Genomic DNA, 13925 nt, shown 5'->3' on the forward strand with positions numbered 1-13925 from the left:
ATACATATTTTTTAATTTCTAGAACAATTGTTGCTAATGGACGTGATCACATTCCTGCTGTTACTAGGTGTACTTTTAGCCTCAGCATCTATTTCTGTACAAAGACTGTAAAAGTGATGTAAATATATTTTATGTAGGATGGAAAAATACTTTTTTAAATAAAAATGCATTGTTCATGGATCAAATGGCTAATTGCTGTTGTTTGAAAGAACAGTTTATGCTATCCACAATTTTGTAAATAACTGGAAGCTTCTTACATAAGGGAGTTTGAATAACTTCAGCTAAGAGTTACTAAATAAATGATAAACTGTATCAGCTGTTGGGCAACAATCACAAAGTACAGTTTGCAGAAAATAATTAAAATGAAACAGGACCTGCTTCACTACTGAATGGTTTCCTACGTGCCTATTTCCACAAAAGCTAAGGCTTCCTGCTTAGACTCCTCTTCCAACAATGGAGAGTATGGAAGACGTTACTGGTATCAGCATAGTAAGAAATGACAAAAGAATCACCACTGCAGAACTGCATTTCTCTTTTCACAACCTGCAACTCTCTTTTCAACAACTGCAACCTCTTTTCACAGTTCTTGGATGAATGACAGATGCTTTCCACCTCTGCCCCTTAAAATTCTGAAGACCCAAGCAATCATTCTAAATGTAAAGACAGTAAGGTCAGCAAGATAACGAAGTTAGAGCATTTGGTTGCAATACTGAACAGCAAATTTCTCTAACATAACATACTGTACCTTCAGCATTATGGTGGTCTTCCTCTTTGGGAAAGAAGACTCTTATTACACCAGTGTTGATATAAATCAGAGGCAAGTTGCGGGAGGTCAGAGTATGACTCCTCATAGGTTGGCCGGGTGATTTCCTTTTCTCCTTTTGACTCCTTGGCAACCTGGCTTGAAAAATGCTTGTGATTGCATTAAGCAAAGGAAAACAGAGGACCACATCAAAAGCCTGAGCAGAGAGAAGGATCTCGTGAAGAAAGCGAGGAGAACCATCAGTGTGGCCTTCGGACAGCTTATGGAATGTTCTTCGTTCATTTCGTGATATCAGTTTGTGCCGGACATTTTTTGTCACAGCTTTTGTATAAGTTAAAGAAAGAAATCCATGTTGCTGGTGTGAGCCATCTAAAAGTTTTGCAGTTGTCTGTTTCAAGAAGAAAAAAAAGGATGAAAAAATGTACACATACATCATCAGTCAATTCTCTGTTAGTTAAGATGTTTAAGGTTCTGTATTTCCTAATAGCTTCCCACCCTCTCTGAATCCCAGAAGAAAATTTTTCCTTTTCTTTTTGTTGGACAATTCACCCCATAGTGTGTCCATATTTCACAATATTGTCACCTACAACTATAAATAATTTCCTAATAATTATTCACACAGTTACATGTATTGATGTCTATTTCATTTTAGAAGTAAGTCTTACTTGCTTTCACTGTCCTTTAAGTAATTGCAAACACCATGGGTGCTAAAGCAACCCTCTGATGTTGAGATAACTTCACTCCCTCTAAACATGAGTAGTCAACTAAATACTCGAAGAATTCAGTTGGTTTTGCCCTGATCAATTTTGAGTATTTTAAGAGAATAGCTGTAACATGTCTTAAAGCACATCATTTAAATAAGGATATATTACACTGTAGTTCAGAAATACCAGATTCCTTCACTTAGAAAGATTTCCTTGATGAATATGACAATTAGATACTTAACTCCCAGAAAACATATATTGAATTTTTGATATTATCTTTGAAAGTCTTTGGGATTTTGGTTATACATTGTTAGTGACTGAAAATTGCAAAAAAAAAAGCAGCAACTAGGAAAAATATTATTTTAAGTGTAATTGTTATTTTAACAGTGTAATTGTAACATTTTTGATAGAATTCTCTATGAGTGTTCAAACATTACCTTCAATCATTTGAGCACAAATAAAAGCAACTACATTGTGCAAGCAGTTGCTTTTTTCAGCATCTTCAAATTTGATTAAAAATAATTTAAAGTAAATTAAACCACATTAATAGAGCAAACACCTCTTTCCTAAATAAACAGGATACACAGATTAAATGTAGCTTAAATGTTGAAAAATTTGAAGCTTTTATGATTAAGTGAATTAAAAAAAAAAAGTTATATTTTCTATAAGATATGAAACAAATAGAATAAGATAAAGTATTACCAATCAATATTCATGAAGAAAAAAAAATCAGACCACACAGAACTTCCACTAACATATAAAGATTCTATACAGTCATTCATTTGTGAAGACAAAGGGCCCAACGCCATTATATATAAAGTCTTTCAAGGACAAACCAGTAAGAAGAAAAAGTTTTTGAATATCTCACACTGATATATTCTGACTCAACAAGTAATGATCTAAGCAGGCAAAAGAAAGACACAAACATGAAATTGTTAATTGTTGCATTATCATTATTATATAAAGTAATTCTAAAAGGTTGCACAATGGCATACTGCAGTAATACAAACCAATTAAATCCCCAAGTACGTATCAGAACTACATGAACAAAATGCAGTGCTCAGTACTGGCTCTTATGTTAGTCTCTGAACATTACTGTATGTGCTTACTTTTAATATAAATGAATCGTACTGACTTCAGTGGACTGCTGTTATGCACTGGATTGTGAACCATAAACCCTTATACCCATATCTAGTCAAAAACGACTAACAATTATTTCTAAAAGGTAAGTGGGAAAAAGCACAACTTATGTAATCAATATATACAATAAATATATCCAGTACTAAAAGTATTTAGGTGAAATTGAGATTTTTAAAAAACGTCTCATTTTTTAACCCAACCCAACTAGCATTTGTTAGTGGAAGTCCTGTTTAAAAAAAAAAAAAAAAAAAAGGATTCTTACAGAGGGAAAGAAGCCAGAGAAATTACTGAAAGGGTCCTGCTTGCTGATGGGTCGAACCAACAAGGTACGTCTATTCAGCTTGTCAGTACAGGAAAGGAATACACCTCCACATTGCCCCAGAGACCAAGAATCTTCCCCAAGGCTTGAGGTAATGAACAAGGCATGGAAGAAAGGAAGACAAAAAAAGAAAAAAGAAAAAAAAAAGAAAATCACCATAAGCAAAAAAAAAAGTTTATGTTAAACTTGCCCAGTTCTACGTAACTGCAACACAAAGCCTATGCCATACTCTCTCCTAAAATGTCAAAATTCAATTAGATAAAGCAAAAAACTGGTATTAAAAAAGAAACTTTGTAAAATTTTATATGAAAGGGCAACCTATTGCAGGAGGAGATAACGTAAGAAAATAAAAGTATAATAGACTCTTATTTATAGAAAATCGACTTACCCGTGGATTTTCAGAAGACAGAATGAGGAGGAGAATGATGACAAGAATCAAGAAATTGTGAATGAAAAGCTATACTCAAATACATTATAAAATCATAGTATTGTTTAGAAATATTAGTTATTAAGAATTAAAATGTTGCTTTGTATTGTAATTCTTGTAATCATTCTTTTCAACATACAAAAGAACAAAGAAAACGATGTTGCTTAGGAAGAGTTATTCAGGTAAGCACCTTAGGTTACTAAAGAAATCTCACCAAAAACTTTTGTCTGCATTGTAGAAACATTCCTTCAGAATGTCCTGACTGCCAGCCTTCCCCTGGTCTGGAAGACAGAATGTTCACCTTATCTATTCTCTGCTTTTGGCTTTAGTTCATAGAAATTTAATGACAGAGAAGGTTATTCTGAAGAGATTATGAAATGTAAATTAAAACAGTAACAATTTGGTCATGTGAAATGACTTTAAAAAAATAAAGAAACCTCAATATAGCTTTAGGAAACAGGAACACTCTGAAATTGAATTTTTTTTCCAATGGAAGCATTATACTCCTGGAAGTGAGGTATCCTCTCTCAAGCACTGCACAAACTTTGTGGACAATGCAGCTTGTTAAGAGCTTCTGGCTACTGGGATTCCAAAGCATTTTAAAGCAGCATGACTTGCTTTAAAATAAATAAATAAATAAAATAAAGTACAAACTTTGATTATCAAATATTACCATATGTTCAAACAATAATATTTATAACTCAGGCAAAAGAACAGGAATCAGATTTTTTTGTTTGTTTTAGACTGTTGATTAGAAAAAAAAGTCTCAGAAATGTCAGTAACTTATCTAAGTTGATATTAAACCTCCTTCCTACACAGGCAAGGATAAGGAATGTCCAATAAAACCATGCATTCATAGGCTCTTAAGTCAACATGATTTGTGCTTCTAAATATTTTAGTCATTTTCAATGCCAAAGAATTGTTCTAAAGCTTTCAGTTATTTTTTTTCTCCCAGGAAATAACACAACAGCTATCCTATTTCCTCTCAATTTCCGTCTCTTAGAATCTGTTGAGCTGTAACAGCAAACAATAACCCAGATGATCAAACACTACATAATTATCTTTCATTTGTGTGCTCATGGCCAATACGTGCTATAAGAGATACGCAATATCTCTACAGAACTGTGCATTTGGGTGCCAAATGAATACAGTTACATCTCTGCAGTAAACTAAACAAGATTTGCTAAGTGGCAAGATATATAGTAGCTCTAACTCCCTAGCCTAAATGTACATAATATTGATGACATACTGGCTGACTGACATTAACGTCTGAAATGTTGCTTAGGCGTCTCTGCAAAACACTATGCCACAAAAACAGAGATGATCAGCTTAGTTCCCTCCATTACTGTGTTGCTGAAACACGGCAAAAGAAATAACTTGATTTGTTAGAAAATTCTTTTTAATATATAAAAGTATGGCACCACGAAACACTAAATATTGACAAATTGATAAAGGTAATGTGTCATGAAATGGTATTTAAGAAATTTCCCATTCAAAAGTTCTGCTAAAATAAATGATTTTTGTCAATGGACCAACAGAGAAGCAAATATGAAAAAATGTTCTCCTAATTTGTAATGATTTCCATGTGTTTTTTTTTTTTTGAATTGGATACAATTCTGAGAAAAAGAAATTCTGATTTTGCTTACTTAACAAGATAACATCTATCTCATTTAAAGGAAATTCAACAACAATCTTAAATTCAAGCTAAGAAATAGTAATAAGAAAGAAAAATCTGCCTCCCTTCACACTGACATTATAAAAGTGTAACTCCCAGGAATTACCTGTTTCTGTAATGGTCAATATTGAAGCTTTCTATTTTACATTTGATTTTCGTATACACATCCTGCATGTCCACTGAGGCGCTGAGATCTTCTAATTCACTGACAACACAAACTTCTGCAATAGTCCAAGGAGATAAAAAACAATTAATCTGAAGCCTGTAACTTTGAAAGCGTAGAAATAAACCTGGGATGCTATGTTTCATAAATAGGATGATGCTAACTTGACTCAGAGGTTTTTCATATGGCACACTTTTATTCAACTGTCATAATGACAGGAACCAGAAGAAATCCTATAATCCAAACCGTTTTATACAAAAGCGTAGAGAGACTTATCTATGGGTGTTTTAGTTCAGGTTTTCATAGTATAATTCCTGTAAAAATACAAAGATATTTGACAAGATATTTACTCCAACAACATCTGAGATTTCTTTCTCTCAGGTAATTTTTATCAAAGGTTCAAGCATATCTCTTTGAAAATTAATTTAATCACTAGTCTCCTTATATTTTCACAGTTCTATGATTAACAGTGTTAAACTGTTAATCATTAGTTTCCTAACAAAAACATATCTGAAGTCTTTCAGTACATTTACAGAATGAGTTCCTTTCAAACAACTACTGTCCAGATGATTATCACTGTAATCTCAAATTTAAAAAAAGCTAATTGTGTTCCACACATATTTCTATTTTTAATATGAACTTCAATCTTCCAATGACTTTACCGATCATGTGTGATCTGTGATGAAAAATAATCTGTGGTGAAAATAATCTGTGATGATTATTTTGAATTTATCAATGTAAAACTACATGCTTATAGATGGACACACACAAAACACACTGTTAAATCATATAGAAATGGAACACGATTGCTATTAAGGCAAAAATGCAGTATTCTATTAAGTAAAATAACTGACTTATTTCCAATTTAATATAATCATCTTTCCATATGGAAAGGGAAGTTTAAGCCAAAGAACAATGCTGAATTATTTTTACATGCACTAACCTAACTCCAGCTTGTTGCTCTGATCCAACCATTTATTTTTGTATTAAATAATGTCTAATATTACCAACAAACACTCTGTAGCTAATACTGTGTTGTAAAATAATGTATGGAACTTAAAATTGTACATTAAGGGAAAAAAATGTTGAATACCTGTGCCATTATTTCTAGGATCAGGAGCAAACAATTTTATAGTAATTTTTGGTAACATCCACTGCATCCACAGGCTGACACGTCCACTTGAGACTCCAATATTACTTGTTGTTTGTTCCAATGTAATGGAGTCGGAGAATGGAGAGTCATCACCACCCTGAAGAGAATCACCCTATAAAACAGAAGTAACAGCTGAGAAAAGAATATTTGCTTTTCACCGCTGCCCATTTTTCTTCTGTCTAAAGTGATGTAGACCCACCAAATTATATGCATATAAATACAAGCAGACTCACTGACAGTGCATTTGAATTAAGCCATTTTTTTAATGTCAGGAAAAAAAATAGAACAAAATATATTATCCTTTTTTTTGTTGTTGTTTTTAGGTAGAAATAACGATTATATGGTAAAATGGTGATGTTCCATGACATCATTCCACTTGGTATAGGGAGCTTTCCTCAATAGCTTACACCAATCTTGCAGGAATTGATAGGAATATTCTGACGTGCAATGGGAAAAGACAAGTAGATATGTGTATATCTGAAGGGCAAAAGAAGAAAGAGTTGTTGGAGGTGCTAAATGGAGAAGATCACAGTATGTCAATAACATTTCCATACTGCATATATGGCATTAAACTTTTTTTTTTTTTTTGGAACTGCTTGGGAAAATGATTTCACAAAATAATAGCTGTGTGTAAGAACTGAAAGCATTTTAGTTCCAATGTATAAAGCTTTTCTGTTGTTTAAAAAGTTGATTGTCACTTGCAGTATTCTTCAATAAATGAACTGTTGATAAATGGGCTTGTAGAAGCTTCTGCGCCACCATTAATCATTGCCCATTCCCTAAAATATTAAGGACTCAGCAAAAACAAGACATAGAAGTATATGTTTTCTTAAAGAGAGCATGACATATGAAAGACATACTGAAAATCTTATTTGGAGAGCTTATCAGAGACCTGCAGCCAAATTCTGATAATTCTTCATAGGACAACTGAAAAATTCACCAGCAAGGGGATTTCACCAGAACTTTCCTTTGCCAGAACTTATTGGGTCCAGAGAGGAAAGAAAAGATGCTCCTCAGTTCTTAGTATTTACTGCCCATTAAATTCAATGCAATTGACACACAAGTCACTAGTGTGAACCAGAAGCCACTAACAATCCCCAGCACCTTCACTTGTAACCCCACTAAATGCTGCAAGTTTCCTTCAATATTCAAGCATAAATGGAAAAGAAAAAGGTATTGCCACTTTGATTCATTAAGACCAAGTTGTTTTTAACATTTTCAGACCAATAAACATCCAAACTTTCAATGAATGCTTTGAGGATTACAAAATATAAATTATGATGAACATTCTTAAGAATTATGAGATTTACCTAAAGATTAACCATGATGATTTATATGGAAAACAGCCTAAAATCAGACACACACTGAAGGTATTGCACAGTTTGACTGAATCCACTTTAATCTGTCAGGCAAGATATGCTAATACACTCACTTCAGTTCTGGAAAAAACTTACTTTCAGTAGCAAAATCTAAAACCTGACATTACTTGACTCATTTTGCAGCCCAAGACTGCGAATATGGAAATTCTGTTAGCAATCTATTTTCTGGATGGGTAGAACTTATCCCAGACCAAGCAAAATAGCTCATATGGAAGCATTTATGTTGATAAATCACATTTTCAATCAACTCAGGCCTACAGTTTAATTACAGGATTTCTATCATGTATACATGTTCTCTTATCACCATCCCAAGCGTAAGACAAGACAAAAAGGTAGGTCGAAATCTTTCAGAAATTTTGTATGCAGCATATTATGACTTTGGGCTATTTGATAGACACCAAATGGAGCAGCTGACATCGTGCTGTTATAATTTACTACGTAATGAAGAAAACAATTACTTTTTCCATCTTCTTTACAGAAACACTGAACGACAGCTTCTAATTCAAGCTTTCAGCTTTAAGTCACTCAAATTAACATTTACTGTTTTTTTTTTTCCTGCAAAACTTTTAGAGGACACAAATAGAACGAAAAACAAAGGTATTTTATCAGTGTACAGCTACCTCTATCCTTTAAAAACCTACTGATACCTGTAAAGATGGGTAAGAAAACTTAGCTTGTGCACCTACGACATGTTACTGGAAAGGAATACCTAAATGTGAGACTACAGTATCTGGAGCAGTTCAACAGATACAGTATGATGTGCTGATACAAAAACTAAGATTAATTTCACCTTTAATTTTCCCAGTGATGGTGGTTTTGCATTAAAGAAATGCATGAAACCAAGTATTAGCACAACTTATTACAGCTCTGAACAGACTACTTGTAGAGTCACTGGCGACTGTCTTTTGACAAATTGTTACACTACAGAGAACTACAGAAAAATAGCTGCTAATTGAGGCTTATTAGCTCTCCTCCCTTTCTTGCTTCCCTCCCTGTTCTTTCTTGTTTGAGCACTACACCGTATTCTCATTGAATGAACTTCCTTACACAAAACCACCCGAAATCCCTCTCCAAGACATGGACTTAGCAAGATCCTTTTGCTTTTATCATTTGTTTATTCCTCCTCCTTCTGTTTTTCTCTTACACTGACTCTAAATTTAGATTATTAATGAATAAAAATTGGGAAACAACCATGAAAAGTGGCAGGCCTGGCACTCTCCGAACATGTGAAAGGATACAAGGAGAGCAGCCACTTCTCCAGTACTATCCAGCATTAGTCCTTATTGCTTCTCCTGAAATGGCAGCCTCCATTATTAGGAAAGCGACACATGCAATGAAGCAAGGTCCCATTTTGCCATCCTCTGATTGTCACCCACAGAATCATAGAATAGCTTAGGTTGAAAGGGACCTTAAAAATCATCTAATTCCAATTCCAACCCCTCTGCCATGGGCAGGGACACCTTCCACTATACCAGGTTGCCCAAAGCCCCATCCAGCCTGGCCACGAACACTTCCAGGGATGGGGTGCCAGTGCCTGACTACGTTCTGAGTGAAGAATTTCTTCTTAACGTCTAATTTAAATCTACCCTCTTCTAGTTTAAGATGACTCTCCCTTGTCCCTTCATTATCTACCCGAGTAAAGAATTCTTTACCCATCCTTTTTATAAGACCCCTTTAAGTATTGAAAGGCCACTATGAGGTCTCCCTGGAGCCTTCTCTTCTCTTCTCTTCTCTTTTCTCTTCTCTTCTCTTCTCTTCTCTTCTCTTCTCTTCTCTTCTCTTCTCTTCTCTTCTCTTCTCTTCTCTTCTCTTCTCTTCTCTTCTCTTCTCTTCTCTTCTCTTCTCTTCTCTTCTCTTCTCTTCTCTTCTCTTCTCTTCTCTTCTCTTCTCTTCTCCTCTTCTCTTCTCTTCTCATCCCCAGCTTTCTCAGCCTGTCTTCACAGGAGAGGTGCTCCAGCCCTCTGAGCATCCTCATGGCCCTCCTGTGGACCCTCTCTAACAGCCCCACATCCTTCTTGTGCTGGGGGCCCCACACCTGGACGCAGCACTCCAGGTGGGGCCTCACAAGGGCAGAGCAGAGGGGGACAATCACCTCCCTCCCCTGCTGGTCACTCCTCTGTTGTTGCAGCCCAGGATGCAGTTGGCCTTCTGGGCTGCAAGTGCACACTGCTGGCTCGTGTCAAGCTTTTTGTCCACCAGAACCCCCAGGTCCTTCTCTTCAGTGCTGTTTTCAATAGGTTCTTCACTCAGTCTGTCCTCATGTCTTGGGATTGCCCCAACCCAGGTGCAGCACCTTGCACTTGGCCTTGCTGAAGCTTGTTAGGTTCACGTGGGCCCGCTTCTCAAGTTTGTCCAGGTCCCTTTGGATGGCATCCCTTCCTTCTGGTGTATCAACTGCACCACTCAGCTTGGTGTCACCTGCAAACTTGCTGAGGGTGCACTCGATTCCATCGTCTCTGTCATTGATAAAGATCTTAAGTGGCACCAGTCCCAGGATGGACCCCAGAGGAACACCACTCATCACTGGCCTCCACTTGGACACAGAGCCACAACTTTCTGGCTGCAGCCATCCAATTAATTCCTTATCCACCCTTCAGATCTACATCTCTCCAATTTAGAGAGAAGGATGTTGTATGAGACATGTCAAAGGCCTTAGAGGAGTCCAGGTAGACGACATCAGTCGGTCTTCCCTTGTCAACTGATGCAGTCACTCCATCATAGAAGTCCACCAGATTGGTCAGGCACGATTTGCCCTTGGTGAAGCCACACTGGCTGTCCCGGATCACCTCCTTGTCCTGCATGTGCCTTGACACTGCTTCCAGGAGGATCTGTTCCATGATCTCCCCAGGCACAGTGGTAATGCTCACCAGTCTGTAGTTCCTCGGGTCCTCCTTTCTATCCTTTTTAAAAATGGGAGTGATATTTCCCTTTTTTCAGTCACCAGGGATTTCACCTGACTGCCAGGACTTTTCAAATATAATGGAGATTGGCTTGGCAACTACATCAGCCTGTTCCGTCTGGACCCTGGGATGCATGGCATCAGCCCCCATAGACTTGTACCTGTTCCGTTTCATCAGGTGGTCTCGAACCTGCTCTTTGCTTACAGTGGGAGGGACTTTGCTCCCCCAGCCCTCGCCTATGGGTTTGGGGAAACAAGAGATGTCGGGAGCCTGACTGGCACTGAAGACTGAGGCAAAGAAGTTGTTGAGGACCTCAGCCTTCTCCATGTCTGTTGTTACCAGTTCTCCCTTCTCATTTATCAGAGTGGGTACACTTCCTTGGACTTTTTTCTCTGACCAATGTGCCTACAGAATTCCTTCTTGTTATTCTTTGCACCCCTTGCCAAGTTCAGTTCCATCTGTGCCTTGGCTTTCACGATCCCATCCCTACACATCCAGACGGCATCCCCGTACTCTTCTCAGATGCATCTGCTTCCACTGCCTGTGCATTTCCTTCTTACACCTCAGTTTGCCTCCAGTCTGCCTCCCCTCAGCTGTCTACTATGCTTACATGCAAAGGTATAAAAAGCAGGAGCAGAAATGTATTCTTCCAGGGCCTGAATGAACATAACGATTTGAGAATCCCTTTTTAATCAGTCCTTATTTGCAAGATCCTCTCTCATCAGATGTCATGACTACATCTCTTCATCCTATCTTATCCATCTACATGTCTTTATCCTATGTCATGACTACAGTTTCATGTCATTCGGCATGGCATCTGTTCTGAGAATTTCAGTTTCTGCCAATACATTCCTTTCTCATTTGTCTTTGTATAACTCATCTGAACAGTTCTTTGATACACTGCCTTCCAATAACTTCCTACAGCTTTGTAACTTAACTAGCCTTTGAATGATACCCCTACAAGATGATGCTTCTGTTGCTGGTGTTCCATTTGTCTGGCTACAAGAGAACTTTAGAAAAGGGGGGGATCCTGCAAGCCAGGCGGCTGTGGAGGGATCAGCCAGCCAAGGACAACCTGCCATAGCTGATATCCTCAGATGAATTTCACAGGATATCAAGAAATGCAGGCCAGTTAAAGGTCAAGGAAATGGAGGAACAATACTTGTTTAAACCTGAGACTGTTTATTTTCAGTTCAAGTCAAAGTTGAAACCAATATCGATGTGTTGTGGACTGATCTGCTGCTCTCTATTTTTTTTCATTTTATAAAAAGTATTTTCCTTTTACTTTTATGAGCTGGAGCATTTTTGAAGTTCTTTTCGTACTGCTGGCACATTTCATTTGCTAGACTGCAACTTACAAACTGTGATGGAGGGGGTAGGAGTGAGAGACAGTCCCCTCCCTCCCCATTCACTCTCACATTAGACATGTTCCAAAATGCTTTTTGTATGAAAATCAACTCTGTTCTAAAATGTTGGCAGATCTCTACATTTCTGGTAATTAAAAAAAGTAGAAGACAACAATAGTAAATTAAACATTAAGTGGTGCATTTAACAGCACATACGTACCGCCACCATGGCAATTTTTTAATTTTACACTTTGGTTCTTCTTTTTTCATAATGTAATGTGTTCAGATGTTTCATGCATTTTTTAAACTTTTTTTTTTCTCTACAGAGAGCTGTTTTTGTTTAGTGGTTTGAGGATATAGATAACTTTTTAAGCTTATTTTTCTGTAGCTATTAAATTATGTACTTCACAAAAGTATCAGCCAGTTGATAATTTTGGCAGAAGGTTAATTGTAACTGTAGTTCTTCAAGAGTCTCACAAATACTGTTATATAGCATAAACCCAGACATATATAAAAAGCAAATTAACTCAGGAATGTGCAATCAAATTTAAAAGCAGCAAACCCTGAATTTTAGGGAATGTGTCCCCTACCAACTTCCAAGCCCATTAAATCTACGAATTTTTATCAAAAAACAGTTACAGGGACAGGCCTCAATGTATCATTAGAAACTGCTTCTTCCTTTTCTACATACCTAAGGTTTTGGAACAGGCTGTATATCTGATACGCTATAATCAAAAAATATACAGGTGAGGAAAAGAGGCCAAGATGCTTGCAGTTTCCATTGATGTTGCTGGAGCAAAGCTTACACTGGTACAATTCCAGTTATGTTTGTGCTTATGCTTGTCTGATTTGCAGATGTTTCTGACGTGAATTTCTGTAGCGTGTGAGGTGGATTTATTAAAATAAATTCAAATGCTGTAGCACATAACTGTGTAGATGTAGAAAGAAAAACAGTTCTTGAATATCTAGGAATTAAGTGGAGGCTGTTGATATAAAACACCAGCGCAGAAAAAATAAGTATCTTGATCTGCAAAGCAAGCAATGCTATCAGAAATAAAAGAACTATGAACCTCTGGCCAGAGCTATAACACCAAGGGGCTGTTTTCATGGTAGAATAAGTTGGGGGTCTGACACCTGGACCTGCAATTGCTAGGATTTTAGGGCTTATTTGGTCACAGGGACTGCAAAACCTAACCAGGGCCTCAACTCAGTCGTGCTTAGCTTTGCTCCCTAATTCTGTACTCAGGCTAGCGATTGCTCACCTGGTATTCCAAGTCACTTATGTGTTTTACCACTTGCACTTGCTAGCTCGAAGACAGAGTTAGCTAAAACTGCATTAATCTGAGGCTTATGGAGAAAACCTCTTCTGCTTGCAGCTATGCCAGCTGAAGAGCTTATCAACAGACATCCCCAGCTGCTCATCGCTATGTCCCAGTCAAAGGTTACAGGCCCCTCCTATCTTCTACTTCAACAGTTCAATATGAACGTACTATCCACATTTTTTTTTCTACCATTCAAACATACACAAACAGTCGAATTGGCCCATTCTCTCTCAGTAGCAGGAGCAATACAGATGGATCCTTTGAAGGTAGAAGCTGCTATGTGGCTATCCTTTGCAGTGAAAAATGGAGATTACATTTCTTCTAAACTTTATATTAATGGTATTGTATCCTAAACCATTGGGCAGAGTCACAGGGATTGAAAAAGTGATGAACCGCAGTAGCTGAAGTCTTTTTTTGTTGTTTTAATAAGCTCAGATTCTTAGAATTTTTTTCACTGAAAAACTAAGAAAATGAAGTGAAAAGACAGACTGTGCTCTTGTTTCTCATGCAGTTTCAATTTTCGTTTTGCATTTTCAGCACCCAGCGTGGTATTGTTAAATATGTTTATGCATTAATTTTCCGCTCTGTTTCCAGATCTACAGAAAAATCAAGCCAGAGTCAGAAACACTGAGCT

General features: G+C 37.0%; 1 protein-coding gene across 10 annotated transcripts in view; it reads right to left on the reverse strand.

The window, feature by feature from the left end:
• VPS13B (vacuolar protein sorting 13 homolog B) overlaps positions 1-13925 on the reverse strand; it is a 478347-nt gene that overhangs the window by 202461 nt on the left and 261961 nt on the right. For 7 of the 10 annotated variants that reach the window (XM_083824116.1, XM_083824115.1, XM_083824119.1 and 4 more), the window contains 4 exons: positions 6285-6456; positions 5135-5249; positions 2870-3011; positions 746-1151 (listed from right to left, as the gene is read on the reverse strand). In XM_083824116.1, the coding sequence (XP_083680242.1) occupies positions 746-1151; positions 2870-3011; positions 5135-5249; positions 6285-6456 (835 nt within the window). Of the gene's footprint in view, positions 1-745; positions 1152-2869; positions 3012-3567; positions 3635-5134; positions 5250-6284; positions 6457-13925 lie in introns of all 10 variants that reach the window. The other 3 variants (XM_083824118.1, XM_083824113.1, XM_083824117.1) reach the window with 1 other exon arrangement.

The sequence above is a fragment of the Anser anser genome (genome assembly GCF_964211835.1).
Source record: "Anser anser genome assembly, chromosome: 2".
Taxonomy (NCBI): domain Eukaryota; kingdom Metazoa; phylum Chordata; class Aves; order Anseriformes; family Anatidae; genus Anser; species Anser anser.